Source organism: Mugil cephalus, chromosome 12, assembly GCF_022458985.1.
Source record: "Mugil cephalus isolate CIBA_MC_2020 chromosome 12, CIBA_Mcephalus_1.1, whole genome shotgun sequence".
Lineage (NCBI taxonomy): Eukaryota > Metazoa > Chordata > Actinopteri > Mugiliformes > Mugilidae > Mugil > Mugil cephalus.
The window spans coordinates 21301100-21329086 of record NC_061781.1 but is presented as its reverse complement, the minus strand read 5'-3'; the positions used below and the strand labels follow the sequence as shown (position 1 = coordinate 21329086).

At 41.1% G+C, this 27987-nt stretch overlaps 1 protein-coding gene across 1 annotated transcript in view; it reads left to right on the top strand.

The window, feature by feature from the left end:
* The window catches only part of klf7b (Kruppel-like factor 7b), an 81012-nt gene extending 56564 nt beyond the window's left edge, over nucleotides 1-24448 (top strand). The window contains exons 3-4 of the mRNA XM_047600772.1: nucleotides 2897-3020; nucleotides 15852-24448. Of these exons, the coding sequence (XP_047456728.1) occupies nucleotides 2897-3020; nucleotides 15852-15903 (176 nt within the window). The 3' untranslated portion in view covers nucleotides 15904-24448. The remainder of the gene's footprint in view (nucleotides 1-2896; nucleotides 3021-15851) is intronic.
* The last annotated feature ends 3539 nt before the right edge of the window (nucleotides 24449-27987 follow it).

Here is a 27987-nt window from a genome sequence, read left to right as displayed (position 1 = left end):
CTCGACCGCCTCAGATTTGACTAGAGAATTTGAATATGCAAATCCTGGAGGGCACGGGCTCGTGATCTGGAATTCATCGAGTCTGAGAGCGCCGCGGTCGTGTTGTGTCTGCGGATGGAAGACGGCTCCGATCAAAGAGACACCCGAACTGCGCGGAAATAAAAAAAAAAAGGGGAGGGGGGGGGGGGGAGAGGGCAGCATTCAGTGTTGGATCGTCGTCTTTTGCTTGTCGTTGCATCACCTCGCTGTCGGGGCCGCTCTGCACCTCAGACGCTAGGGCACGTGAAGGTGCGCTTTCTTCTGGTTGGATTGCTCCGGCGCGATCATTCAAGGTGATGAATTGAGACATTTGTGAAAGCGGGCTCACATTTCACACTCCTGTTGCCGTATGATGGCAGCACGGGGGACAGGAGGACATCGGGAAGATGCTGCTGTCAATATGTCATGCGTGCAATTTTGGGCATTTTTCTTTTTTTTTTAGCTTGATTTGCAGCTGAAAGGACACTTTCATAGTTGTAAAACAACTATTCACACATCAGAAACAAGAGACACAATCATCCCACCAACAAAATTTCCATCGACACGGAAGCTGAGGTGGTGCAGGAGAGTAGGATAATGATGACTGAATTGATAATCCTGCCAACAAACTTCCGCCGGGTTGATTATTTTTAGCTTTTTAGAGGCCGCACCATCGAGCACGACACCAGGTTGTGTTCGCTGATGCAGCGCGTGTTGGTCTGGAACCAGCTCGTGAATAAAACCATTTCTCTCTGTTTACTGGCTGTTTATTATGTCTCCGTTCTGTTGAGTCAGTGTGAAAAATGCCGCAAACAACTGGCACACGCGCGTGAGGATATCCTTTTTCTATTGCCACTGCTTTGCAATGATTCCACATTACGTCCACTTAGCTCTGAATTGGTGCGTGTTTGTGTTTGTCTCCTTAAGAAGATTGGTGTGTGCTGTGATGGGAGTGGAGGGGCTGCCGGGACATCTGGCTAACTGACTGTAAGCTGCTGTATTACTCCCCATTAAGAGTCATTAAGACCCCAATTATAGTTACCACCCCCCAGTTCACACGCACACTCAGTCGGGGTTCTGCAATTAGGTCGGGACAGTTTTTTTTTTGTTTCGTTTTTTTTTTTTCTTCAGCGCAGTACGTGCAGTAGAGAAAGGTCTGCGCATTAGCGTATTTCACCTCCATCAATATTTGAGATTTCTGGAATTAAATTGATTTAAATAATGAATCGGTCGGTGTTTGAGCCGTGTCCTCGTTCTTTTAAATGAGGCAGAGGGCTCTGAAGCAAAACTTAAAAAAATACTGAACCCAGCTGAGCTTTTGCCATTTTGCCATTTTGCCATTAACCATAAAAACAAAACAAACAAAAAAAATGTGCTTTGCAATCAGTCAATTACGTGTTCGTTTCTGGTTGAGGCCGTTGTACGCTTGTTTTCCTGGACCATCTTCATATCACTGATACCTGTAGCAACCAAGCAGCAACTTCCAGGTCTGAGCGATGAAGCAGATGCTCAAGTGCGAAAAACTGCAATTCATCATGTGGCCACTTGAGGCTCCAAAAGGGAGGAAATCCCCATAGACCCCCCCATGTTAAAAAGCCCAACGTTAACCATGTTTACAGCTCATCCAACATGTTGACCATGGCTCCGCCCAATTCTGGCTTCATTTCCAAGGTTCAGAATCCAATGGGTTTGTCCATTGCATATACAGTCAATGGTAGCAACACGCCCCCCCTTTTTCGAATCAGTGGTAGCCTTCAGGATTTGAAGCGAAATGAACAAAATAAAAGGAAACATCACAACAACATGCACAGTTAGACATGTCAGAGGAGAAACATTTGAAAGGTTTCGTTTGGAAAAACTCGGAGCAGCAGCAGAGTGAATTCAGCAAAACAGGGAAAGACTTTTTCTGTGCACGAAAAACAAAATTAGCTGTGGAGTGACATAATCCACAAGGCATTGTTAGCATTAGCATCCACGCTATAGCACAATAAATATCTTATTAGCATTTGAACTTTATATTTGAAACTCAGTTTTAACGTAGCTAAAAAAAAAATGAGAATTTTACTCTTTGTGATGGTTTCTGGTAAACGTGGTGCCTGGTGCTGATGGAAGGTCAGATTTTCTGCTTTATCTCCTGACCCAACACACACACACACACAGAGCACAGAGCACAGAGAAAGAAACACTCTCTCATACAAGCATTTACACAGTGAGACATCATCAGGTCCCATCTGAAGACAGTCTGCTCCTACACACTACACACTGCGCACACACACACACAGCTGGAAGGCTTTCTATCATGGAGAGATAACTACAGGCTGAGAACAATAGACCATCTCTTCTCCCATCTGGTGAACCGGGGGACGAAACTTCATTTACATTTCAGATCCCCCCACCTCGGGGTGTGTATGTGTGTGCATGTGGGCCTTGAAGTGGGGGGGTGGTGGTGGGTGGGGGCGTGGGGTGGAGGGTTGGTAATAGAGGGAACAAAACGAGATTCATTTCAGGGTGAATTTGGGATTATGAATTAACACACCGCATCGCTGAAAGACTTCATTTACAGCTAATTGAGTGTGTTGGCTCATTGAAATGGCTGTTGTGTTAAAACTGGCCTGTCTGGCCAGCCCCTGGGCTCTGTGTGTGTGTGTGTGTGTGTGTGTGTGTGTGTGTGTGTGCTTGTGTGTGCTTGTGTGTGCTTGTGTGTGCTTGTGTGTGTCCGTGTGTGTCCGTGCGTGCATTTGGGGAAAGCCACGGGTGGTAACCTGTTCATTAGTGAACAGCTGTAGTTTAGACGTGTGAAATTAGATGTAGAAATTATAATAAAATGTGACACCTTCTCCCTTTTTCTTCCTCTCTTTGCCCTCTCTTCCTCTCTCAGGTGAGAAGCCCTATAAGTGTTCATGGGAGGGCTGCGAGTGGCGTTTTGCCCGCAGCGACGAGTTGACACGACACTACCGCAAACACACCGGAGCGAAGCCATTCAAGTGCAACCACTGCGACAGGTAAACACGCAGGCTTCCTCATGTACAACAAAATACACAGCGCGGTTTATGTTGGAAGGACATTCCTTCCCCTTTTCATGGCATGGACCTACAATCCAGGCAAAAATAAAAATAGCTTCATGTAAATATACACAGTCACGTGCAAAGCATAACTATTATTCAGTGATTCTTGGATTTAACAGAGCTATAGCTATAGCTGCCTTCACAGTTTGTAAACAATGTGATGTATTTTGGGGCCGGGGCTTAGCTGGAGGCAAAACATCTCAAACACTGTAGCTTGTAGACGCTGGTTAGCATATCTCAATGGACAATTTTGGCAAGAATGGATGAGGAACATGCACATTTTAGAGAATATACTAATACACTATTTTAAAAAGTTGACTCTGACTAATGGGACTATATTTAGCGACATTCTCACTCACTGGATGGAGGATCTGACCATGTGAGGACACAGAGGAGACGAAGTCTGGACTTATCAAGTGAAGTGATCACTGTGGAGGGTAACATAGCAAATGCTTGTCACTGGGTGGCTAGCAGTTAACATTAGCATTAACCTGTAACAAGAATCCCCCAAATAATGATTAACTTAATGTCATTTCAGTCACAATTTAGTCCAACCCATAACGTTAAGGCTGAAACTGACGATGTATTATATATTAAACTTACCTGATATAAAATGTGTGCTGCAAACACGAGTGTAATTGTTGATTGTCTCACTCCAATCTTTTCTTTTAATTGCAACCAAAGTTGTCTACGACTGGCAGTGACTGGTATGTGATAACACTTCAAGGTAGTGTTTTTGCTTTTTCGCTTGTGTTCCCCAAAATACAGCAAGATGACATTTTCCCAGTTAACAGTGACAGTGTTTGTCTCAAGCTTCCCTCTGTTTTGCCTCCAGCTAACATCGTAACATCACAGTGACGTAGGCCATGAAGGGGTCTATATTTACGGATATAAGTAACACATCGTTAGCCTAATAGTCATATTTGAGCATTTTCAGAAAACAAGAAAAAACACATTTCTTTTTAGCAAGTACATTGGTATTTTTTGTTGATATTGTAACGTTAAGTTGGGCAATTATGCTATTACACTAACGGCAAGAAAAAATAGTGACATACAGCAAGAGTCTTGTATTGTCCAACTAGAAGTCCAAAAGATAGAGATGGATTAATTAATGTCGTAATCAATGTTGTTGAGTACATATGTACTTACTGTTGTTTTCAATATTGGAAATTTGGAACAGGTAATGCTACATCACACAAAAGTTAAGTTATACATGTGTGCACAAAGAGTTTATTTTTCAGTGTGAAACCCCAAACTAGTATCGTTGTGGTACCACAACGCGCTGCAGCTAGCAAGCTCATTTGTGTGCACAACTTCCTGTATTTGATTTGAAGAGAGATTTCTAAAAGACTTTTCAGTCTGATGCTGCCCTCAAATGCACAAAACGCTTGGCTATTCAGGTGGTTACATTGGCCGTAAGAATATCACGAGGATGATGTTTTTAGAAGCCACCAAGGTTTAGCAAAGCAACGATCAGGTACAAAATGACGAAAGGTCTTAGCCGTTGATGAACATTTGTCATTTCTGAAAACGCCAGTAAGCACAACACAACTCGAGAAGAACTTTCAGGACACTACCTTCATTTTTCACTTGAGGGTGTTGATAAAACAAAGGAGGTCATTCATACAGACTTTTCTTCACGCACGTAAACATAATGTCACACTGTGAACCAAGGAGGTAGGTCGCTAGTACAAGACACACAGTCCCGAGAAACAGAATGAGCAGCTGAAAGGAAATTTAATGATGACTTATGATAAAAATATGGGTGGGGGGGGAGTGCTGCTGAGGTAACCAGGTTAAACCCAAAAGCACAAGTCCAACAAAAGGCAAGATTCAATCAAAAGCGAAACAGGGTATTCCAAAGCAAAAGCAATTTACACAGCCTGGGGAAACAGCTTGGAACAACTGAGAAATAAGCAGGTTAGTCAACAGACAGAGACTATAAACCATAGACTATAGAGGACTATATGTACACTGAGCCTAATGAGGTCATAGTTTGCTTAAAACATTCTCACAGTAGGAAGATGTGAAGTTGGATAGTAGTTTTAGAAATGTAGAAATCTTGGTAAAACAAAATAGAAGCTATAGAAAACTACTTGCCTTTTGTCACATGCAAATATATTCCCCAATAGCTGCCTTATCTGGAAAACTAGTCCTTGTCATGACTAGCTTCAGTGTTGGCTTGTTGAGGTTTTATTACATGCAGTATATCTGTTGCTAGCTACTAAATCACCTGGGTTTCTTCCAGTTATTGAAGTATTTCAAGGCTTTGTGCACGGTTCAGAACTTTCTGAGGGTGACTGTTACTCAAATGGCTCCAAAAATAAGGCTGCGTAGGAAGGCGTCTTTGAAAGTCTAGACTAGCTTCTTCCTTCTGCCACAGACTATGTGCTAGGCTAAGTACATCAGAGATTTACCTCACTGAACGCTCAGAAGATCTAACAGAAAATGGTCAAAATGACATCTGGTAAAACGACAAATAATCTTTTAAAATGCTTTGGCCACAACATCACAGCGTAGCAGTGATGTTGTTGTGCAGCAACCAAAAATTATCTCTGAACATTGCTTAGTAATGTACCCAGAGCAGCAGGGAGCCAGTCACTGTGTCTGACAAATGATAAATAAAACAGCACTTTGGTTTTCATCCTGCCTTGTTCTACATGAATCTCGTGTGGCTTCCAGACTGTGTAATAATCTGCAGCAAATTTCATTCTTTCTCTTGTTATGTATAAAGAAAATCTCTAACAAAAACAATTTTAAAGAGACGAAATACATCAGTGTTAGCATTTTATAATTTATTTATTTAAGAAAAGCAGCTGTGTGCAGGAAGAGCTCAGGTGAGGTCTTATCTGGTGGGATGATAAAGATTCAAGGCTGCAGCTCATGTTTTAGTCAATTTAATGATGAGAGATATTCTAATCTTAAATTTAGATTGTTCCTAATGGACTCACCACATGGGACAACCAGACTAATCCGTGTAAGGAAAATGTTTCCATAATTATTGACCTTCAATTTATGCATTCTGGTTGGTGGTGAGAGATTATGCATCAACACATCATGCATCATGGTGTCTATTTCTTTTCCAACCAAGGACAAGCAGATGAGGACGTGTGTCTGTCTTAAGGTTAGCAGTGATTTGGCAACAAGAGGCCATGTAATGTTAAGGAAATTCAGAAAGTTGTTGCAAGAAAAGTCTTCGGTGACCTACATTTTGCAGGTGCGTACTTTGTGCACTTTGGTTCCTGCCACCAGATTCACCGTGGTGATAGTTGGCTTGAACCAAGACTGAGTGGTGGCGTTGTTATTTCCTTTTGCAAACACAGAAGAGTGACCACAAGAGGGGATTACTAGGTCCACACATGAGCTGGGGCCTATTTCAGAAAGTCAGAGTCTAACCCTGAACTCTGATTTTTCATTTTGGTGATTGCTATTGAGTCAATCAAATTAGACCATCTTCACTCAGAGTCCCGTACTAACACCACGACTATAAAAAAAATGCAGCCCCAATCTGAGGAATCACCATGGCAACGATGGATAGAAAGCTGTCACTATATATATATATATGTATATATTTATTTTTTTGTATAAATGAATTGACGAACTCAAACTCTGTCAGAGGGTGGAGCCAGGAATAGATTCAAGGTTCACCACCGACCAGGTTAGGCTCACAGACTCAGTTACCATGGTAACCAACTCCAAGTTTAAATTAGCTCTCTTTCTGAAACAGGCAGGAGTTAGCCTGCTCTCTCTTGGTTGACTAACATCCCTTTCTATAACAGAAAAACCCAGAGTTCTCCTCATTTCAGGGTTAACAGAATTTTCAACAAAACCTGCTTTCTAAAAACGGACTCCAGACCTTAAGGTTCTGCTTTGCTGTTGGGACATATACAAGAGGGCAACCTAAGAACGTCCATTAACGACTAACCGTCAGCTCCAAAGCGACAAAGAAATTTCCTTATCGTGCGGATGTGGCTTTAAACTAAAGTCAAAACTAAATCTTCTGGTAGACGAAAGCCAGGGATGTGTTTGTGAGTCTGTTGAGAGGTTTGGTGTTTGGTCCTTGAAGGTAGGTAGGTAGGCAGAGAGTTGTTGTTTTATATGTGTGTGTGTGCTTACTCATGCTCCTGTGCTGGCAGTTAAATGGATTCTGGCTATTGGCAAGCAGGTCGCAGCTAATTGAGTGGCACCAGATGCCAGCTCCACATACGCTCTCCCTGTATATGTGTGTCTGTGTCTGCACTACCTTTCAGAAGAACACCACACACACACACACACACACACAAAAAAAAAACTTTTGCCCCAGAGACAGTGTAATTGGCTGTTGGTGGTTCCCTCTAGTTAGGGTTTTAGAAATAAACCCCCATCAGAAACCTGCTGGAAGCTTCTAATCCAGACTAAGAGCTGGGACGGCATTAGCTCCTTTTTGGCAGACGCACAAACGCGCAAACATCACATGCGGAGACACAACACAGACATGCACGGCGAGCGCGGTGACGTTAAAATGCAAAGTCACATTGACTCACATGAAGATTCAAATTTCCAGACGTAACAAGCACATTTGGATACACAGCAGCAGCCGAGAGCCATAAGCTGATTCAACTGTAAACACGCCTGCCTACCTCAGACCGGATCCACGGCTTCTTCAAACGTCTCAGGCGCAGCACTGGCAGTGACATTTGATGAGACTCTTCCATACAGCAGAGCATGAATATTGGTGTCAGAAAATAAAGACGAGTAGAGACAAGTGAACTACAACTGTCAGACGCAACTCGCTAAACCAGCTCTGACGGTTCATTTCGTGGACACCGTCAGACCTCTGAAGGTGACCCGTGGAATCAGGGATGGTAGACGCTATTAGTCAGAAAACAAGGTCTGCATGGAGCTGAGGTAGCTGGGACGTACTCTAAACCTCATTACTGTATTCAAGATAAGCAGTTATACATGATGGATCTCTCAGATGCTTGATCAAATTGAAACCATGCAGGGAACTTGGAGACCTGGTTGGTTCCCAGTTTCATCTAAAAAGCATTCTCATTTTATTACAGCCTCCATTTGACCCGTGTCTATCATCTTCAATATACCATGTAGCCATAATGATAGTGTATGGTACATCGCATTAAAAGAAGCATTTAGTTTCAGTTCAGCTCAGTATTTCAAAGTTTATTTAGTTTTATGGCGTTGGTCGATCACTTGAAGACGAAAATGTTCCATTTGTTTTAATTAACGGTCCTCAGAAGATGAATCCCTAAAGACATTCGAGGTCTCCCGACCTTTCCTCTTGATCCCAGTGCTTGTTGACATTTATGACTAGAAAAGAAGTGTCTCGAGGACTCTTTAATGGATTGAACTCATTAACACTGCTGCAGACATTCATAGTTTCATTGTTGAGTGAGATCTCTTTAATTGATTAAAGCTTAAAATATTGTTACGACCCTTTGCGCCTCCTCCACTGGCTTTGCAGCGGCAGTTGTTGCATGAGTGTATATAGTAGATATATATGTTTACTGAATTATTTATTAGATGTTTTTATTAGACTAGCCATGTGCTAATAAAGGCCTTTTTATTGTCACTCTCTCCAGTGCCTCAGATCTCTCCCTATAAGTTGGACCTTTATCTGTTACTGGTTTAACCTCCAGGAATTCCAGCGTTGTTCGACCCGAAATGTCTCAGCATTCACGGTCCTCATGGTGCGTCTTATTGACCTCGGAGAGTGGAAGTTGCACTTGAGTTATCTGTGTTCCAGTTACAGAAGTCAGAAAACTAGATGGACGTGTCCATGAAAGCTCTCGCCAAGTTCAAATATAACTTGGTACATTTAATAATTACATTATTTGAGTGAAATTAAAGTTAAACAGTTCTTGATATTAACTGATATTATTACTATAATGTTAAACTAAATTTAGGCTAGTAAGTTAGTTGGTTAGTTAGTTAAGTTCATTTCAAACATCTAAAAAAAAACATACAGTTACACAAATTGTAAACTGAGCAAATAACTTGAACCAACTCATGAGTTTTTTACTAGAATTATTTACAGTGATGAAAGACCACATGATGCAAGATTTATAAAAAAAATGAAAAATTCAAAAGTTTTAGTTGTTTCATTTAATTGCAGAAAAAAATGCAAAAAATTAATCACAGTTTGGCACGATGGTGTTTTGTTCTGTTTTGGTTTTACCGGGCTGTTGTTTTTAGCTATTGTTAGCGCTGTTAGGCTTGTAGTTCACTTAAATTACACTATAACAGCATTTCAGCATATGTATGTGGAAAAATACTGTCTGTACGACCGATTTAATGCAACAAAAACTAATCAGAAGTGAAAATAAACAGAACATTACAGGAGCTTCTAATTTCTGTTTACACACGGCGGCGGCCATCTTGGTAATTCATCTCGGGGGTGGTGAGGATTCTATGAACTTCTGAGGAGAAAATCCGACTTCAGATGAATTCCAAACTTGGATCTTGGAAATTCAGACTTCTGAGTATAAAAGGGCCGCATCATTTGTAGATGGTCCCCTCAAGACTTTAGAGATGTCTCCTGACATCACTTGTTGACATTTATCTCGCAAAGTGAAGTGTCTCAAGAACACTTAGACGCAGTCTCATTAAATTTGCTGCACACATTCAGGGTATTCAGATCAAAGCTTCAGTTTGGTTTATTTCCTTTTTAGGTTATTGGTGCTCAAACCAAGATGGCCTGGGTGTGTCCCGGGTCCGTACAGTAGTGGACAAACTCACACAGATTAACACAAACAAACACATGCTCACATCTGTGGTAGGTGGAGCCAATTATTACCATTAGAATGGCCAAAAAGTGGCAGCCATGGAGAGGTTAGCATTAGCTGGACTGTCCAATGTGACACAATTTCTCCTGGGGAAACACACACACACACACACAGTCTGTTATTAATCCTGCCTAATCAAGCGGGGACCCCCTGACGTTTCCATGGAGCTGGAAGGAGGAGGACGAGGACAATAAAAGAAGTGAGGAGGAGGAAGAGGAGAAGGAGAAGGGAGAGTTTAGAGGAGGAGAAGAGGAGGATAAGAAGGAGGTGTGTGTACTGGGGAGGAGGGACTTACCAGCTGGTTTGACTGCTCCCCCCAAACCCCCTCGTCCTCCTCCTCCTCCCCAATGGTGACACAGTAACTGGTTAGGCCATCTGTCCAGCTACACACACACACACACACACACACACACACACAGACACACACACTCACAGGTGTGTGTATAGAGTGGGTGCAGAGGGGAAACACCAGACTACAGGAAACACAGGGTGAAGTGAAGTGTGCGCTTACACCGCGCACACAGCAGCAGAAAGCACAGTTAGATTTTTAGTTGTGTTTATTCGTCTGTCTTCGTTCCATTAACTCTTTGTGCTTTGGGAACATCTCTTTACCGAACAGATAGCAAATAAAACTAATCCTCTACACGGCCTACGAGGCCACAGCAAACATTTACTGATTTCAGATTTATTTATTTATTTTTAGTCTTTCAAATGTGATTGAGAAGTATCAGCTGTATCTGTTAGCCAGGGCTAATTATCGCGCAGTGTTTTAACAAGATTTGTAGATGTAGAATTAAATCTCTCTTAAACATTATGCTATTGTAATTTAGACTTAGACTGTAATGATCCACGAGGGGAATTAGTTGGTCACAGTAGTTTAGTGGCACATAAAATAAACACTCTTAAAAAACACGAGTAAAAAGAAAGATAACATAAATTATATGTATAATCTAGTAAAATAATAAAAAAAAATATGTACAGAATGAGCATTCTGAGCAAATTTACAAAAGTCGTTTCAAGTGATCAGTAAAGGTTGTATTCAATGGCATGGCCACTCAGAGAAAAGTAAGACGAGTTTAATAGTAGTTATATTTTAAGGAGAAAACCAGAGATGCTACAAATATTTTTCAATGGAAAATAAACACTGCAAATAGAAGGTGGGGTTTTTTTTTTCTCATTGCTCCAGCGACAAGTTGAAGGTAAACATGTGACATCACAGCTAGTGGAGGTTAGCGTTAGAGATTAGCAGCGTTAGTTTGAATCACAGGCTTTAATAGCATCTTAACTGTAAAATTTATTTTAAAAAAAGGCAAAGAGCAGATATCTACCAAATAAAAGAGAAGTAAATGGATCGCTGCATTAGAGGAAACAACTGGAATCCAGACACAGAAACCTGGTGTTGTTCACATTTAGTGTCAGATAATATTAATTCATGCTGTATTTTTTGATGAAGTCAAACCTTAAGTTACTTCTTAAGTTACGTTCTGGTTTGTGGATGTTGTTGTTTTGTGACGTTGTTACGACCGACAGTAACTATTTCTGTTCCAACTATAAATAAAATAAATGGAATATTTGTGATCACTCCTCCTCATCCTTTTAACGCTACAGTATTGTGTGACTAATGCTACTTCTCAGTAAAGCTCTTAGTTTTAGCATCTTTTATTTAGCTACATTTATCTGAACTGAAATGAACTAAAACTTAAACTATCTGAAACTGAGGATAATCCACTTTTCCAAATCCATACTAGTTTGTATGGATCATTGCCGAGTCCAGTTGTCCTTAATTTGACCTGATAATCCACATTTTTCTCTGGTCTCTCTGTATTTACTGATACATTTCACTGTGTTTTTGTGACATCAATGCACACAACGTCTGTTCGTTTTACCAGTTCATTTTTGACGTCTAACAAGTCAACGATCCCTCGAGCAAAACTTCCAACTCGCCAACAGTTTAGCCGGCCATGTTTTTGTTACTTGTGGCCTGAACGTGGCTCCGTGCTTCGTGCTCAGCGTAGGATCTGAATGTATGAGCTGTGAGTTCTTATGTTCCGTTGAAAAGAGTTGTGAATGAGTGAGGATAAAGATCTGGATAAAGATGAAAGAGTCGTCTTGATTGAACTTCGTTTCTTTACCATCAAACCCTGCAAGCGGCACAGGCAGCCTATTTTTTTTTTTTTTTAAAAAGTGTGATGTACTCAAGAGGAAGATTTGCTGTTTCAAGTTTTTGGTTTAAGCGTTAATATATGTTCACACATGCAAATCTCGCAGCTTTATGAAAGGACTTAAGTTTCACAAGTTATAAATATGCATTTATCTGGTCAGGGTTGTGCTTTAAGCTCATCGGCTTTCATTTGAATGTGCGAGACTAGATTCTTTTAAAATTTTCAGCTGGCTTCTCTTTTCAATTTACTGCACTTTCCATTAGTGATTTTTCCTGCAGACTCCGTAGAGAATGAATCACGGTGGAAACAAAAGCCTCTGCTGCAGAATGACAAACTATTGAGTCTCCGGCTCTTTGGCGTCTGCTTGTATCTGGATTGAACAACAGCCTGCCTAAACACACACACACACACACACACACACACACACACACACACACACAACGAATAGGCCTGACTAATTAATAATGAATAAAGCCTCTGGCAAATTGAATTTTTAATTTCTCATTTTCATCTCGCTCACATTTTGTTTTGCCTCTCCTTCAGTCGTATCATTTTGTGATTCGTTTCATTGTGGATCTTCAGCTTTAATGTCCCCACGATTAATAAAGTGATAAAATGAAAACGCTTGTGACGTACTAGGAGTCTTATATCATATATCACAAATCGTCGCCGGCACCTGGTTTTTATGTCTCTCTCACATCAGGTGCGGTAGGTCCTGGAGTTAAATGGCCCGGCATTAGAAAGCACTGGCAGCCTGTCTGCATTAGTGTCCGTGCTCACGATGCATATCTAATTAGCTTCTACAGTAGTATTTTACTCTGAGCTGGAGGACTGACTGCACAGCCGCGGAGGTCTGGCTGTGATTTATGGCACCGTTTGGGTCGTATTTAGGAAATCACTGAGGCCGAGTTGGCCTGTATTCGTCTTTATATCTCGGTTTCTCTGGTGTGACGTAATGAAGCAAGACGGCTTAAAGTCAGTGTAGTTTTCAGATGAAATGGTTTGAACTCATGACTGTAAATGTTCCAGTCCTTTGCACATTATCAATCCCGTTCCACTGCTCTTCATTCTGGAGCGGTTTCACCTATGAGATGAACTGAATCGGAGGACTTTACGGAGTCAATTTATTTTTCATTAATACTAAAGATGTAGCTTTTACATCCAAAGGTTCTGAATCATAGGCTGTACATATATGTGGACAGTGCAAGGACCATTTCCTTGCATTGGTCAAATTGATCATCTTTTTCGGTGGCAACGTCTTGAGACATTGGAGCCAGTACGGTCCAAGAGTGGAGGCGTAATTATTTACATAATTACTGTTTTTTCAACGCTCACGGTCCAACAAGGCTGCTTCATGGAGCGGTTGGCACGGTAACTTGTAGTGATCATGATGTCATGTCCTGTTTCTATAGCGACAAACAACAAACTGAAACGAAAGTTAGCAGAAAAATGTTAACTACCTATAATGGCAGAAACTATCCTTAATAAAACTAATCCTTAATTTGACGTTTACTTTTGTGTTTTAATCCTCTGGAGTCCATTAATTGGTCATTTGTGGTTTTATCTTAATATTTCATCTTTAAAGTGGTTTACATTGTTGCCTTGTTTGATGTCATTCTTTTCAGCACAACCTCACCTGTGTCATTTCACAATTATTTTTTAATTCTGACAAACTGTACTAACACACTCCACCTAAAAACATCAAATCCAAGTAGGAAAAAGTTAGATTTTTCTAACAAACCATTTTTATAACTTGAAATCAGAAACATAATTTCCTGATTGGTTGATGCAGTTTTCTACCAATCAATTGGAAGATGGCTAGCAATCTCCGCTTGCCAGTGTTTTGCTTTCCACCATTTCTCCCGTTCACAAAACGTGCACCAACATGACGGCAATACTCAGGAAAAAGTGTAACATAAATTATTTCTAGTAAGTCTAGTTTTATTTGGCCTATCAACACAATTTAAAAACTGGTCTATAGTTTGAAGTTAATGAAGGTTCAGTGAGGAGGCATCTTGCTGCTACGTAGTCATAAACTGGTCATGTAATTTGGACGCACCAGCGTCAACTCCAGAGGGTTAATTAATGGAGGAGGTGGAGCTTGTGAACTGTACTGCAGCCAGACACCAGGGGGAGCTCTACTTGCTTTGGCTTCACTTTTCAGGAGTTGTTCTGTCGTTCATCTTTATACAGTCTCTGAACTGACTGAACTGGCAAACAACCAGTGGCTACAGGTGGTACTGCTGCCTGTATATAACAGTGGAAAACAGTTCAGTTCACTGTGTCCATGCCTAGTTCATCCATTGAACATATGACACTGCAACAACTGCCCTCCCTGAGAGATCAGGTGAGAACGGATGTTGCTATGAGCACACATTTGGTGTTTTTGGCACGAAATACTTAAAATGAGGGGCCATGACATGTTCTGTGTCTATAATAGCATTCTAATTCTATGCAATCACGTAGCACAGTTACAGAACCCAAAGTTACACCACCACAATGCTTTCTTTGCTCAAGGTCCAAATATCGTAACATTAATGACAGTTCAAAAGTAATAATGCATTCATTTAAGCAACTATTGAAAAAACATCACTTCCTTCTGACATGAAGAAGTTACAGGAAAATAACTGAATTAGCTGAACTGCACAACTTGAGTAATGTATGGTTTATATTCTTTGACAATTTGACGCAGACACCAAGAGCTGTGATTGGTCCTCTTGGTAGTGACATGTTGCCACTTTAGTATTTCTGGCTGTTTCGCCGTCTCCACAATTTTTAAATGGATTGTTTTGGATCAATAAAGATGGAACACGCGAAGGAATAGATAACTGGGAACGTTTCAGTCGCCATTGTTGAATGTGATGCAGGAAATAGAAACAGAAGTCAACCCGACCGGCAAAATAGACACATTGCTGACTAACGTTTGGGAGGTGTTTTTACAGAGCGAGCCAGACTGATGAGTGCACAAGTAGTTTACGGCGCCTATGTCCTGCAGTACTATAAATGAGCCTTAAATGCACTCACTTTCCTCCGCTGCTTTTATGGCTGTATAGACTAAGAGGGCTGCAGAATGTGCTGCGTTCAGATATTGTGAGACGCTCTTCGATAACCATTAGCTAGTTTGTGGTAAACTTTAGCTCAAATAGTCCAACAAACAAAATGCCAACTCCGCTTCTGTGGAGCACTGAACAACTCTTCAAACACTGCACCAATTTTCAGTTATGTTTCAATTAAAAAAATACACCTCGGTGCACGATAGACGATTCATCCGTCTGCCAAAGACGGACGAGTACACAGAGCCCGTGGATACTTCAGTTGGCCTCGCGGTGTGGAGCATCCTCAGCAAACACACGCGGAGACAATGTTTAGTCTGGAAGTGTGGAGCCTTTCCAGCAAATACACATTGCCGGTGGGGAGTTCAAGGAGCCTGGGATTATGGAGATTTCCCATAAATTACACAGAGCCAGTGGGTATTTCAGGGGGCTGAGACTGTGTCACATTCCCGGCTAATACACAGACGCCGGCAGCATCCAGAGGCGACACTTGCCAGCCTCGTAATATTATGGTTATTTTGTGCAAATCTCCTATGAAATAGGACTAATTGCCCCCGTGTACGTCTTTACATTTGTTATTTATGCAAATTTTTTGCCTCTTTTATTCTTCAGACAAGAGCTTACATAAATTTACATGCATTCTTTAAATCCTCTTTAAATTCCGCATATTCCGCGGCGGTGATGTGATTGTCATATATTTATTTTTGCTTGTTTATTGAGTGCGGTTATTGAATATTTCTGACACGGTTTCTCCGTTTGTTTTCTCTGCAGGTGTTTCTCTCGGTCGGACCACCTGGCCCTGCACATGAAGAGGCACATCTGAGGGAGACGGGGAGGAGTGGGAGAGGAGGAGCAAGAAGAGGAGTAGTAGTAGTAGGAGGAGGAGGAGGAGGAGGAGGATGAAGAGGAGGAGGAGGAGGAGAGACAGGAGGAGAGAGGGGTGGGCAGTGAAGCTACCACCGGCCCGCCCGGCCCGCCCGCCTCGTGTTCACCCCGTCTGAAAACCATTCGGCTCGTCATCGGCCGTCGGGGACGGGGACCTGGAGGAGCACGAGGAGTAGCTAGATTGTTGTTTTTCTTTAAACTTACACGCTCACACTTGCAATAGAGAACACTTCACACACAGACACACACACACGTTTTTTGGATGCATCATCCCGGTGAACCCCGGCCGCTCTCCCATGCAGCTCCGGGGGCTCGGACACTGCCAACTTTTACTCAACTCGCTTGATGAGACATTACGCCGCCTTTCTTTATTTCTTCCTTTCTTTCTTTCTCTGTACTCAGTGTGTTTAAAAACTATCGGGACATTTTCCAATGAGGTAAACTTTAAATATCCATATAGTCAGCTGTTAGCGCTTTACCGGCTTTTGAAAATCACAATACTCGGCTTCTTTCTTTTGCTGTTGGTGTTTCTCATACACACGGATCATTAACGAAACCATCACCTGCCGCAGTCAGCTCCAGTAATCTAAACGTGAAGAAAACAACAACAATGCCAAATCTGCAGGAGAGAGACTGTACGGAAGGACTCCTAGCATGGCTGACAATCGAACCCAGGGCTCGGACACTGGGCGCACCCACGGGGCTTTTGGTCAGCGGGTGCCGCCGCTGCAGCTCTCAGGCTCTCCTCCAGTCGGTGTTTTGCATCTCTCACCTTCACTGAGACGCCTGCCGCCTCCGCGGGCCACCTGACAGAAATGCGCAGCGACACTTTCTTCCCTTTTTTTCTACTTAGAGGAATTCTTCTTATTGTTGTTATTAAGAAAAAAAAAAAAAAGGAATGACACTTTGTTCTTTTCTCTCTTGGAGAAAACGTCTTTGGACTCACTGAAATGTGTTCGAGAGAGAGAGAGAGAGAAAAAAAAAAACTTAAAAATCTAAGATGACTTCAACAGAATGTGTGGGATGGGAAGGAGAGCGTCGTCGGTCTTTTAATCCCCATGTGCGCCGACTCTGCATCTGCAGTCTGCAAGCAACCAGCGGATGAACAAAAAAAAAGAGCAGAATCAACTCGCTACTTCTTTTTTTTTTTTTTTTTGGACTAAAATAAAAGCAGAAAGCAGAGAGGTCTTTGTCTTTTGTGCAGCTCTTTCTGCCCTGCGACTCACTGCAGCTGAAAAACAGAAAAACTCTGGTAAGACCTCACGCGGTCCAGTCAAGCAGAGGACTCGCTAAAATCTGGAGTTCTGCTATCTGGTTTGAGTTATTTTGTTTGTTTTTTTTTTGTTTTTTTTTTGTGTGTGTGCGTTTTTTGATTCTGAAAATCATCCCGAGCGCTTTCACGGCCTCTCTGAGATCTCCCTGGCAGCACTGCAGGGCAGGAACAAAACAGCCGAACAGCAGCTTTTTCGGTTCCTCACGTGGGACTGAAAACGCCGACCGACCGACCGACCTTCGCGCGGTGACCACGAACAGACGCGGTCACGTCGACCCCATCGAATTTGCCTGTTTTCGTATCCATTGACTGCACTGACTTTTTTTCAATGTTATCTGTGCTTTCTTTTTTTACAGCGGAAAAAAAAAATTTAAAAAAAATACGGAAAAAAAAAACGAGGAACACGAAGAAAAAAAAAATCATAAAAGACTTGGAAAAAATACAACACAAAAAACAATTCTGTCTCACTCTATACATTGCATACAGAACGAGCACGCGCTCGCCGTTTAACACACACACACACAAACGCACACTTACACTTCAGTTCCTTTGCTCCCGGCTCCTCTCGAGATAAGACTAATAAGATTTAGGAAAATAATTATAAAACTAATGAACAGAGTTGGAAAACAAAACACTGCATGGCAGGTTTTATTGCACACACGCGCACACAGAACAGCTCATGAACACACACACACGCGCACACACTTCCTGGAATTATATGTTCTGCTCCCAAATCTTTTTTCACAGTAGGAATTTAGCAACTGTTGTTTAGTAGAAGAGTATCTTAGCTCTCGGCTGGAGGTAACAAACGACTCCAAATCCTTTTCGAAGTGAGAAATCAGCTTGTTCTCAGTTCCAGCATCACCCACATATCCCTCGCTACAGTTTGAGCCTCTCATTTAATCAGCATTTTTTATTATTTATTTATTTTTTTTTTATTTCAGAGACTCCGGTTGCGTTGTTGGTTACAGTTGAGTCTATTAACCATTGTTTTCATCCGAAACAAAGAGCGACGCAGTTGGTCCCTTTAAGCATTTGCAGCCAGAGGCGTTATCACAGCTGGTAAATCTGCTTTCCTGAAAATGTAAATCAAGGTCTCAGGCAGGCGGTTATTGGGATCAGACGCTCTAATTATTTCGTTCTAATATGTAGCGCAACAAACCGATTTCCAAACTAAAAGTTGCCCTGTTAAAGAAAATTGCTCGTAGCGTTTGTCTGCTAAGCAGCATTTTTACGCTTGAGCTGCTACTTTGCTAATTAATGTCTTGATCGTGCACAAAGCTACGTACTGCATGTGCAGATGTGCGTACTTGCATTCTGCTGATCGGTGTTTGACAGCGGCAGTGCTAGCAGTGTAGCATTGCACCAACAAAGCTAACGGAGAAGACTGCAGGATAGCAAAATGTGCTAACCTGCAGAAAACTTCAGTTTTTACGAGGACAGCGATTAAAGATGCACATTTAATTTCAGTGAAAAGCAAGAAAATCTGAGAAATCGAGAAATCTGAACCGCATATTTTAGTACGTTAAGAATATCTCTGAGTCCCAAAATATTTGCAGATGTTCCTCGGCAGACCAGTGCGGGGGTGGTGTCTTACGCAGCGTTTAGCTAATTTGAGCAGTAGAGAAGGTTCTCTCATTGCAGCAAAATTAAATGCCTGCAGGATGATTTGCGAAAAAGTAATTTGTAAGCTCCCTTCCTAGAGTTTTATGGGCATGCAACGCTCGTTAAATCAATGCTGGATCAAGGCCGCTCTGCTTGATGTTTGATGAAAACAGTGACTTTATCTGTAACCTGAATGTAACCGATACCACTCCGATCTCCAAAGTAAAAATGACAGATGAGGGGAAAAAAAAAAAAAAAAAAAACTGTGGCAAACACATATCCATAACGCCTGCTTCCTTTGCTCAATAGTTGCAGAAAAAAAAAAAATCAACTCGCCTTGCAATCAGGGCATTCAGCGCCGACATTGACACTGCTGCTCCGTCCGCCCACCACCACCTATTTGCCCCGTAGCGCAAGCAAACAGTCGGATGCTCGCTGCTGCTGACTGGTGCAGTCGGGTGAGGGCGCAGGTTCCTGACGCTGGCGGGGGGATTTCACATCTCAGCGTGCCCAGTCATCGTGCCAGTTGGCCTTGCCAGCCTTCATTAGGTGAAAACAGTGAAAACATTCCCCTCCTGGGGGGGGTTTATGGTGCAGCTTCGAACAATCGATACCAAAAACCTCCAGCATGGAACTGCCCTTCAGCCACGGGCAGAATCTCCCCGGTCAGGAGAGACGGCCTCCACATGAGTCCTGTGTATCTAGCGGCAGCTTTCTCTACTAACTCTTATCTTTCTGCTAAATATGACAAAGCAACTCGTGTTTCAGATGAATCCAGTGTTTCACTTTTTTTTTTTTATTTTATTTTATTTCACTGTTCCTGTTACAAAAGCTGTGTTGATGGTTGTTTTTCTTCAGCTTGGATGATGCAAAGACACGCCAAAATGTTGAGGCACGCAACGGGACGTAGAAGGAGCCCTCCTACACAGGACGTACAATCAAAGAGGGATGGGGAACGTAGCACTTTTGTGAGGCTTTTGATGGCATGAATGTGTAAATGTATGTGTGTGTGCGTGTGTGTGCGTGTGCGTGTGTGTCCGTTGGGCAAACTGTGAGGGAAGCAGTTGTTCAGCAAAGAGGTGCATAAAGAATGCGACCGTGTTGGGGAGGAAAAGGTCGACTGAACAGTGGCTGTTTTTTTTTTAGGTCTTAGTTTTGACCCTTCATTCATTCATACATTCAACACACGCCTTGCACTTCAGAGACTCCAGCTTAATGCGTATTGAACTTAGATCAAATCAGACCGTCTGCAGGATTAGTTCACACGTTTTGGCTAATTATTCGTGTTGATTGACTGAAAAGAAAGTGAATTTATTAGTTCTTATGGGGAAAAAGGTGGAGGAGAATCGATGCCTTGTTGCAACAGAATGCAGACGCTTGCGTCCGACTCAAGATTGGAAAATTGGTTAAATTGTTCAGCCAATGAGGAAACTGCTGTAAAAACACGTCTGTTAGGTTCTCTCCGAAAAGGATGCACTTTGAGCACATATTTGTGTTTTTTTTTGTTTTGTTTTTTGGATTTACGACTCATGTGAAGCAAATTACCCCATTACTGTAATTATAATACCGGCCAACATGAGACACGTAATTTATATGTTCTCTCCTCTCAGATTAAAATCTCTCCTGACACCTGACAGCTCTCCAAGTCACTTCAGAGCAAGATTGGCGTTTTGTTCCCTTCGTGTCTCTCGGCCTGTCAGAGCAGGTTTTTATTTTTTGTCGCAGCGCCACAGTGGGCCACAGTGGGTCTCCCGTCGTCTCCCAGGCTCCTCCAGGCCCGGCTAGCTGCCGTCCCACAGCTCTGATTAGCATTAGCACTCCCGGGTCCTCTACTCCATTTTGCCGTTCAGCTAATGAGGTAGCTCTGGGTCGCAGGGAAACCGAGAGGTCTGGAGAAAAAAAATAAAATAAAATAACAGGCATCTTGCGCCGGAGTGTTTCCACCAAAAGAAAAACCCTGTTAGAAATGAGAATTTCCTGCAGACTTTGAGATATTTGTCCAAACTTTGACGAAAAAGGGATTAAAAAAAATAATAATTTCCCCAAATGAATATCGAAATCATTAAATCAGCCATTGCATTTTATCTCATGGATTACTGATAAAATGAATTACCATTTATCTGCCAAGTCCCGGCGGATATTTAATCCACTCTGCGTCTCCCGGCCCTCCCTCTCTCTTCCTTCACAGTTAAAGTGCCATTCTGCTTTTCCCTCCATCCTCACCCCATCTCTTCCTTTCTGTCCACAGCAGTTGTCCATGCACTATCAGCTGCAGGAATGCTGAATGCACACTTTACACGTTTTTGCCCAAAGATTTGCATATTTGCAAGTTAACTGCTGTGAATGTAGTAGACGTAGTGGAAAAGAGCCGAGAGTCAGAGATGCAGAAAAGGAGTGAAGGATGGAGGATGGAGGGAGGGGGGTTGTTATCGTTTTTTTTTTTCTTTTACCTAACCGTCCATTAACTCTTAATTACCGATATGCTCCAACTCTTCATGCTGCATAACATTCTCAGTCTCTCGTCTGCTGTCAGCTGGAGCCGAACACATTGTTCACAAATGTAAAATAATGTTCTCATGGTCTTATAGCGTGTCCAGTATAGTGGCGCTAGCAGCTTAAGCAGGAGTGAAGTAGCTTTAGTTTAAGTTAGCTTCTTAGCACACTGCAGATAGCACCGTCAAGTCTCATTTCAAACACGAGGGTTGGCTCGAGTCTTCGGAAACTGTCACGGAATCCGACGTTAGATCATTACCATTGGGAATAACTTCACTTCACACGAAATGGGAAGAGTCCAGAGGAAATCCTGAGGATTTACTGGAGGTGTTTTCACACTGAAGGTCTAAAAAAAACAACGTGGTGATATGAGTAAATTTTACGCCTTGGGTGCAGAAAAACACCTGGATTTGGTGTTCTATGATCAACAGCAGATGTTCTCTGGTTGGTTTCTTGGGTCTTTAGGTCTGATGTAAAGAAGTTAAAAAGTGCTCCATGTATGGTTCTGTTTTTTGTGTGAATGTCAGAATGAGCACAGACATAATTTTCTGGCAGAAACGGATTCATTTTGGTGTGGAGTTACGGGGGCCCATTTAACCGAGCTGTGTTTCACTTAACAAACCAAACGACACGCTCGAGACCCATTAGTTGCAAAAGTTGCATCTTAATCTGCAGTTTTGTGACCATCCTATGAGAAATGGAACACCAAAAAGTAAAAGACTAAAATCAGTGTGAAAGCAGCCTTTAGACATCATCTGTGACCACTGCTCACTGTTTAGACATTCTCCTCAGAGGAACCAGGCTTCAGTTTCCAGAGTTTTCCACCATATCATCCTAAAGAAGGATTGTCTCTTCTGGCAGCTTTTGTAAATAGCGTGAGATCTCAAACACAGAGCGCTCTGTGTGGAATTAACCGTAACGTGGCAACAGCACCGTCTCAGACATTTCTATAGATCTGCTTTAGTTCTTGCAAACATTGCACTACATGATCATACTTAGCTATTGCACTCTTCATGTGCGCGCACTGCTAGCATAGTCTGTTGGAGCACTCTGTCAAATATCCACTTAACATATTTTTTGAAACGCAGCCGGGATGCACTTTGCCGCCAAGAACGTTTTTTCTGGTCAGTCGGACGGACACATCCGCTTAAACCCTCCAGTCTTCATCACCCCTGCAGCAGTATGTTGTCGTCTGCAAACACTCGAACAAACTTTCTTGGTATCAGCGGCATCCCGGTGTGACTCTTGTCTGTACCTACTGTGTTTGTCCATGCTTGATGTGTCAGTATATAAGAGATTCACAGATCTTTACTCCTCTCCTTTGTGTCTGTACGTTTCACCTCCCCCAACCCACAACAAACCCTCTTCGCCAAAAAACAAAAAAAAACAACAAAAAAAAACAAAACTCAACAATCAGAGCCCCCCGGGGCCCGACATGCTCAGATATCCAGCTGTTCTGAGGAGTATTCTCATGAGCTATGCAGCTTGGGAGCTCCAAGCAGTTCTTTGGTGAGACTGCAATAACTTTTCCACCTTGCCAGCTAAATGTCCGTTTGGTCGGAGCAGATTGTTTGACTTCAGCCGATCCATCCTTGTAGGTGTTTTTTTTTTTTTTTCTGTCTCAGTTTGCCCATCCCCTGGCGCTTTCTTCTAATGTTCTTTTAGTTCTGGCCTGTTCTATCTCTCAGTACATGAAAAGAGGATTGGTACCAAAAAGATTCAGTTTGTCTGTGAAACATTACAGTGTAATTTTCGTAGAGGTTTTGCTAATTAGCAAGTTCAGCTAATTAGCAAAACCAATTTCTAAAATCCATTTCACTGTTGTTTTCGTTGGTCGAAAAATTACCAATTACAAAAAAAGTTTATCTCTTATTGACCATAGAAACCAAAGAATCCCCTGACAACAATTAAGCCCATGACCTTCGTAAAAAAAAAACTTTGTGAATGTGATTCTTTGGTTTCTTCATTAACTGTTACTTGAAATTTAAATTGCTTTTCAGTGTATCTTACTTTCATGCTTTCGTTCAATTTTACTGACGAACCTCGTCTCTTAAAAGTTTCATCTCAGCAGGGTAAAGTAAATAAGATTCAGAGAGGCGGGGTTGTCCTTCTAGATTATTTCCACATTAAACGTTTCCTGTTATTGTGCCATGGCTAAGATATCAAAAAATGTGGTTATAATGGAAGTCAATGGGACATATTTGTCCGCTGAGTAAATTTTAAATCTGATGCTACACAAAAACTAACAATGCAATCAAGTTTATGAAGTTAATATTTTTGAAAACTGATATGAAAAAAATGCCCCAGCCACCCAACATTAGTTTTATGAAAAAAAGCAATTTTTTGATGTTTTGTTTTTTTTGTAAAAACAAGTGACTTCAGGTAATTAAAGTGACATTTAAAGGGTTAAAATTCCTCAAAATTATTGACTTTTTGGTAGTTTTGTAAAGCGCGGAAGTGGTTTAAGAGATTTTTGCAGACAAAATCCTGTATTTCACCCATTTCAAAATCTGGTGCAGTGGATTTGGTGATAATGAGATTGAAGTGGTGAAGAAAACTGAAATAAACTTGGTGCCAATCCTCTTGCGACATATTGAGTCGTCAAACCACTATTGTCAACCGGAAGAGGTATTTTTAGCACCTTTGTATGATCCTGTGTGTGTAAACGGATCACGGCTATATGTTTCCTGGGATGAATGGAGTTGTATAAAAGTGAAAAAAAGACAAGAAGATGTGTTTTCACCATCATAACATTCCTCTCACCGGTCCCACAGGGCCTCTGTATCTCCATTCACATCAACCTTGGATCCATGAACCATCACCTACACCCCCCACCGCCTTCTTCTCTTCTGTCACTGTCACCTCCGTTGACTTTATGTTCAGTTCTTTTGTTTTACAATTTTTTGCTGTACAAAGTGTTTAAAATATTATTTGTATTATATGATGTTAGTATGGTAATGTTCTTTATTAAGGAAGAAGAAAATTTATTTTTGTTACTGGTCTGTTTCATAATTCTTTTCTAAATTGGTATTGTAAGATATCTATGCAAGAACTGTTAAGTGGAGCATTTTTATTTAAGAATGTAATATGTGTAATAAATGGTAGAATCTGATCAAGGCTCGGTTTAATTTGTTCCATCGAAGTTAAAAGCTTCACAGGCTGCAAAACTCCAAACTAGGTCCCTGAAATTTGTCAAGCTGTCTGTATGAGCTTACCTGGATATTGTTATACCCATCTGCACACGGATCATCTATGAAACTCTACTTGTGTTATCTCCCTGCACACTCACACCCAGGCAAATAACAGATCCACCTGTATTTGATACAGGGTGATGCTAGAAAACAATAGGTTGCTACACTCCCATTTGCTTTTATGCAAATATGCTTTCTGGTTCACTTCATGCTTACATATTGGCATGGTTTAGGAAGCTGTGTGCACACAATTGTTTCTTTTCTAGGTATAAATTATGAGTTGTGAGACTAATGCTGCTTAGCAACTGTTGACATATTGAAGTCAGTTAGGGTTAAGGTTTAGCAAACTACTGGGGCGACTAAGTAGCATAATGCTAACATAACATACAAGTGAATTACAATATATCAACTTACCATCCACCTTGGCAATCTCTGAAATCACCTGCAAACACAAATTGTGAACTCTGACCCTACTCATTAGCTGCGGGCAAAATAAAAATGATAATTCTGAAATTTCTATATAGTTCACTTGCTCTTTGTACGTGTTTCCATTGAAAGATGTTTTGTGAATGAGCTGCGACTCTCGTCTCACGATATCCCATAATTCTCAATAATCAATACTTCTGAAACACAACCATCTCACAAGAGCGTGAAGATGTTTTAGCGATACTTTAGAGGTTTTTCTAAATGTGGGCGTTTCCATTACCAGTTTTCTAATGGGATATTTACGTTTTTATTTCTAGGGGTAATGGAGCCAAAGGCCACTGGCGCCTTTGAATGGAACTTGTCAGCTCACGGCAGCAGCACTGGACGTTGTGTACACAAATTTGTTGGTGTTTGAGGTGGTATCATTTGCAAGTTGTGAGAACACTGTTGCTAGGCAACCGATGACATGTGCAGTACAAGCCAGCACGGCTAACAGTTTAGCTAACAGCCAGGCCACTTAATGCAGGAGATCCAAGGCCATAATGAAAAGATGAGAAACATTTTTTTTGTAGACATTTTAAAAAACGATGAAGAAATTATGACTATTGGAAGAAATGAGATAGAATTTTCTTGTGAAGGTAGTAAACACAACACCAAATTCATGGCTTACACTTTATGGGGCTTTAATATTTTCATGGATAAAATCGAGATTAATGAATTTAACATATATGGTTCATTGCCCTTAAGTGGTAAACAAATGTAAACATGTATTTAGAGCATTAGAACATAAGAGCTTGTCAACATCATCACATTAGGTCACTTCTTCTCCATGGTACCTAATAAATCAGTGTTCATGCAGAGGTGGACCTTGTAGACCACATTAGACCGGAGAATGTTCCCTTGATCTTCTCTCGTAGACCGAATGAAAACCACATGCTTCTAAACCTCACTGAGAAACACAGGGACACAATTTAAAATGTGTTCCAGAGAATCAATATATGGCGTCATTCTGTATCTTTTAACACGTTTGGAGGAACAGGTTCAGTCTGACACATTTGTAGCTGAGAGGAAACGCCATCAATTAACCTGCCAGCACTGTACCGACAGATATTTCATTTGTCAAACGCAAACTGGTGTTCTGCTGAACTTTGCAATGTTTTTTATTTATTTATTTATTTTTTTGGACAGAAGGGCTCTGACACATGGCTGCAAAGGTTGATACTTCTGTCCCAGCTGTCTGGAAAAACAGACTTTTTTGTCACGTTTGTTCCCTGACCTGACACAGCCAGCATACCCTGACGGTTTCTTCTCTCTGTACGGCACGTCTAGTGTGTGCTACAGGTGTCAGACATCTCCAGTGTGCAGTCATTTTTTCATGTGAAGCGAAACAAAAAAAAAAAAGAAAAAAGATACGCGTCAGCCGTTTCTACACTGCATCGGGAAAGAAAAGAGGTGGAGGAGAAACAAGCACTTGAAATCCTTAATAGGCCAGAAGACAAATTAGATGATAAGGGATGCCACTGATGATTATTTACATTAATCTAAAAAAGAAAAGAAAAGAAAAAGAATTTAATTATTTGGTACATAAAATATGAGACGATATCACAAGTGAAGAAAATAAGCAAGGAAACACAACAAGGAAATGTTTACTTCTTGAAAATGAGTTATTGAATAATTCTCTGCCCTTGACTTATCACACTTAGCAAATCTGTATTTGTGTATGAAATACTTTATTATTATAATTATTAACTTGCCTGTTACCTTCAAATTTACAAACACTTTTTATACTTGGGGCCAATCAGATCCCAGCAAATTAAACCTCCAAAAAATGATCACAATTACAAGAAAGTCCCAAGTTTACTTACTTAACTTAAATAAAACTACCCTACATCTTTTACACTACTATGGAGAAATACGCAGATCTCCATAAATTCTCACTGACCGACCTTAAATTGGAAAGAGATATGTTTAAGTGGCTTTATATAATTTCTAAGTACTTGTTATCTACAACATCTGGTATGAAAAACTATTATCACAACTATTATCAAGAATAATAACATACTGTATATTATGTTTGGGCCAGTGTTTGTGTCAGCGTTTCCATTAAATTAAATTAGGAAAAGTAATTAAATATGAGGCAAAAACAAAAAAAAAAAGTTGATAATTAGATGTGGTATCGGCAACTTCACGATACGTATCACGATACTTGAGTCACGATACGATACATGATATTGCAATATTCTACACAGTTCACTGAGAAATATTAAATGCAGCTTAAAATACACGTTGCATACATGTACATCAGAAGACAGTGATAATTCATTAGACAAATTGAGTCAGAAAGCAATATTAATCCAAATGATCCGTTTCCAATTTATTGCACTTGGACAGAAAAAGTGGTGGTGGACGTGCGGAAGCTGTTCACGATCGACGCAAAACATGATTCATCATGACATTCAAAATCAATATTGCATCATAAGAAGAAAAATCACAACATATTGCCATATTGACTGAGACATTAAACATTGAATGAGGTGAGGGGCGGTGGAGTTACAGGAGCTCATTCTCAGGTAACTCACTTTGTAAAGGGTTGTTTTTGACCTGGTGAATAGGGGCCTGTTTAACACACAGAGAAATTACTTTTATCCAAAGCATGTAGGCTGACAGAGGTTCTATCAAGTCATGAATCAGCTTGTGGAAATAGGGCACAATATAAGCATTAAAGGTGACAACAGATGCCTATGTGAACGCCAGCCAATGTCCAGAAAGTAACAACTTGTAAAACATCTCTAGGGAGCACTCCAGACATTTGATTTTATTACCTTCTTTTTTCCAGAAATCACATTTGATATATTCTAGAAAAGAATTCTCGTTATTCTGCATATTATGTTCGTACGTATGAGGACTTTCTAGTGGTGGCCGCTACAGTGCAGATGAAAAATCAAACAATACAAAAAAAAAGATTTTTCCTCTCATGTGCACAAAATCGTCAAACTCGTCTTCTGATGCAGGGCCTAGCTTCAGACCTTCCTCA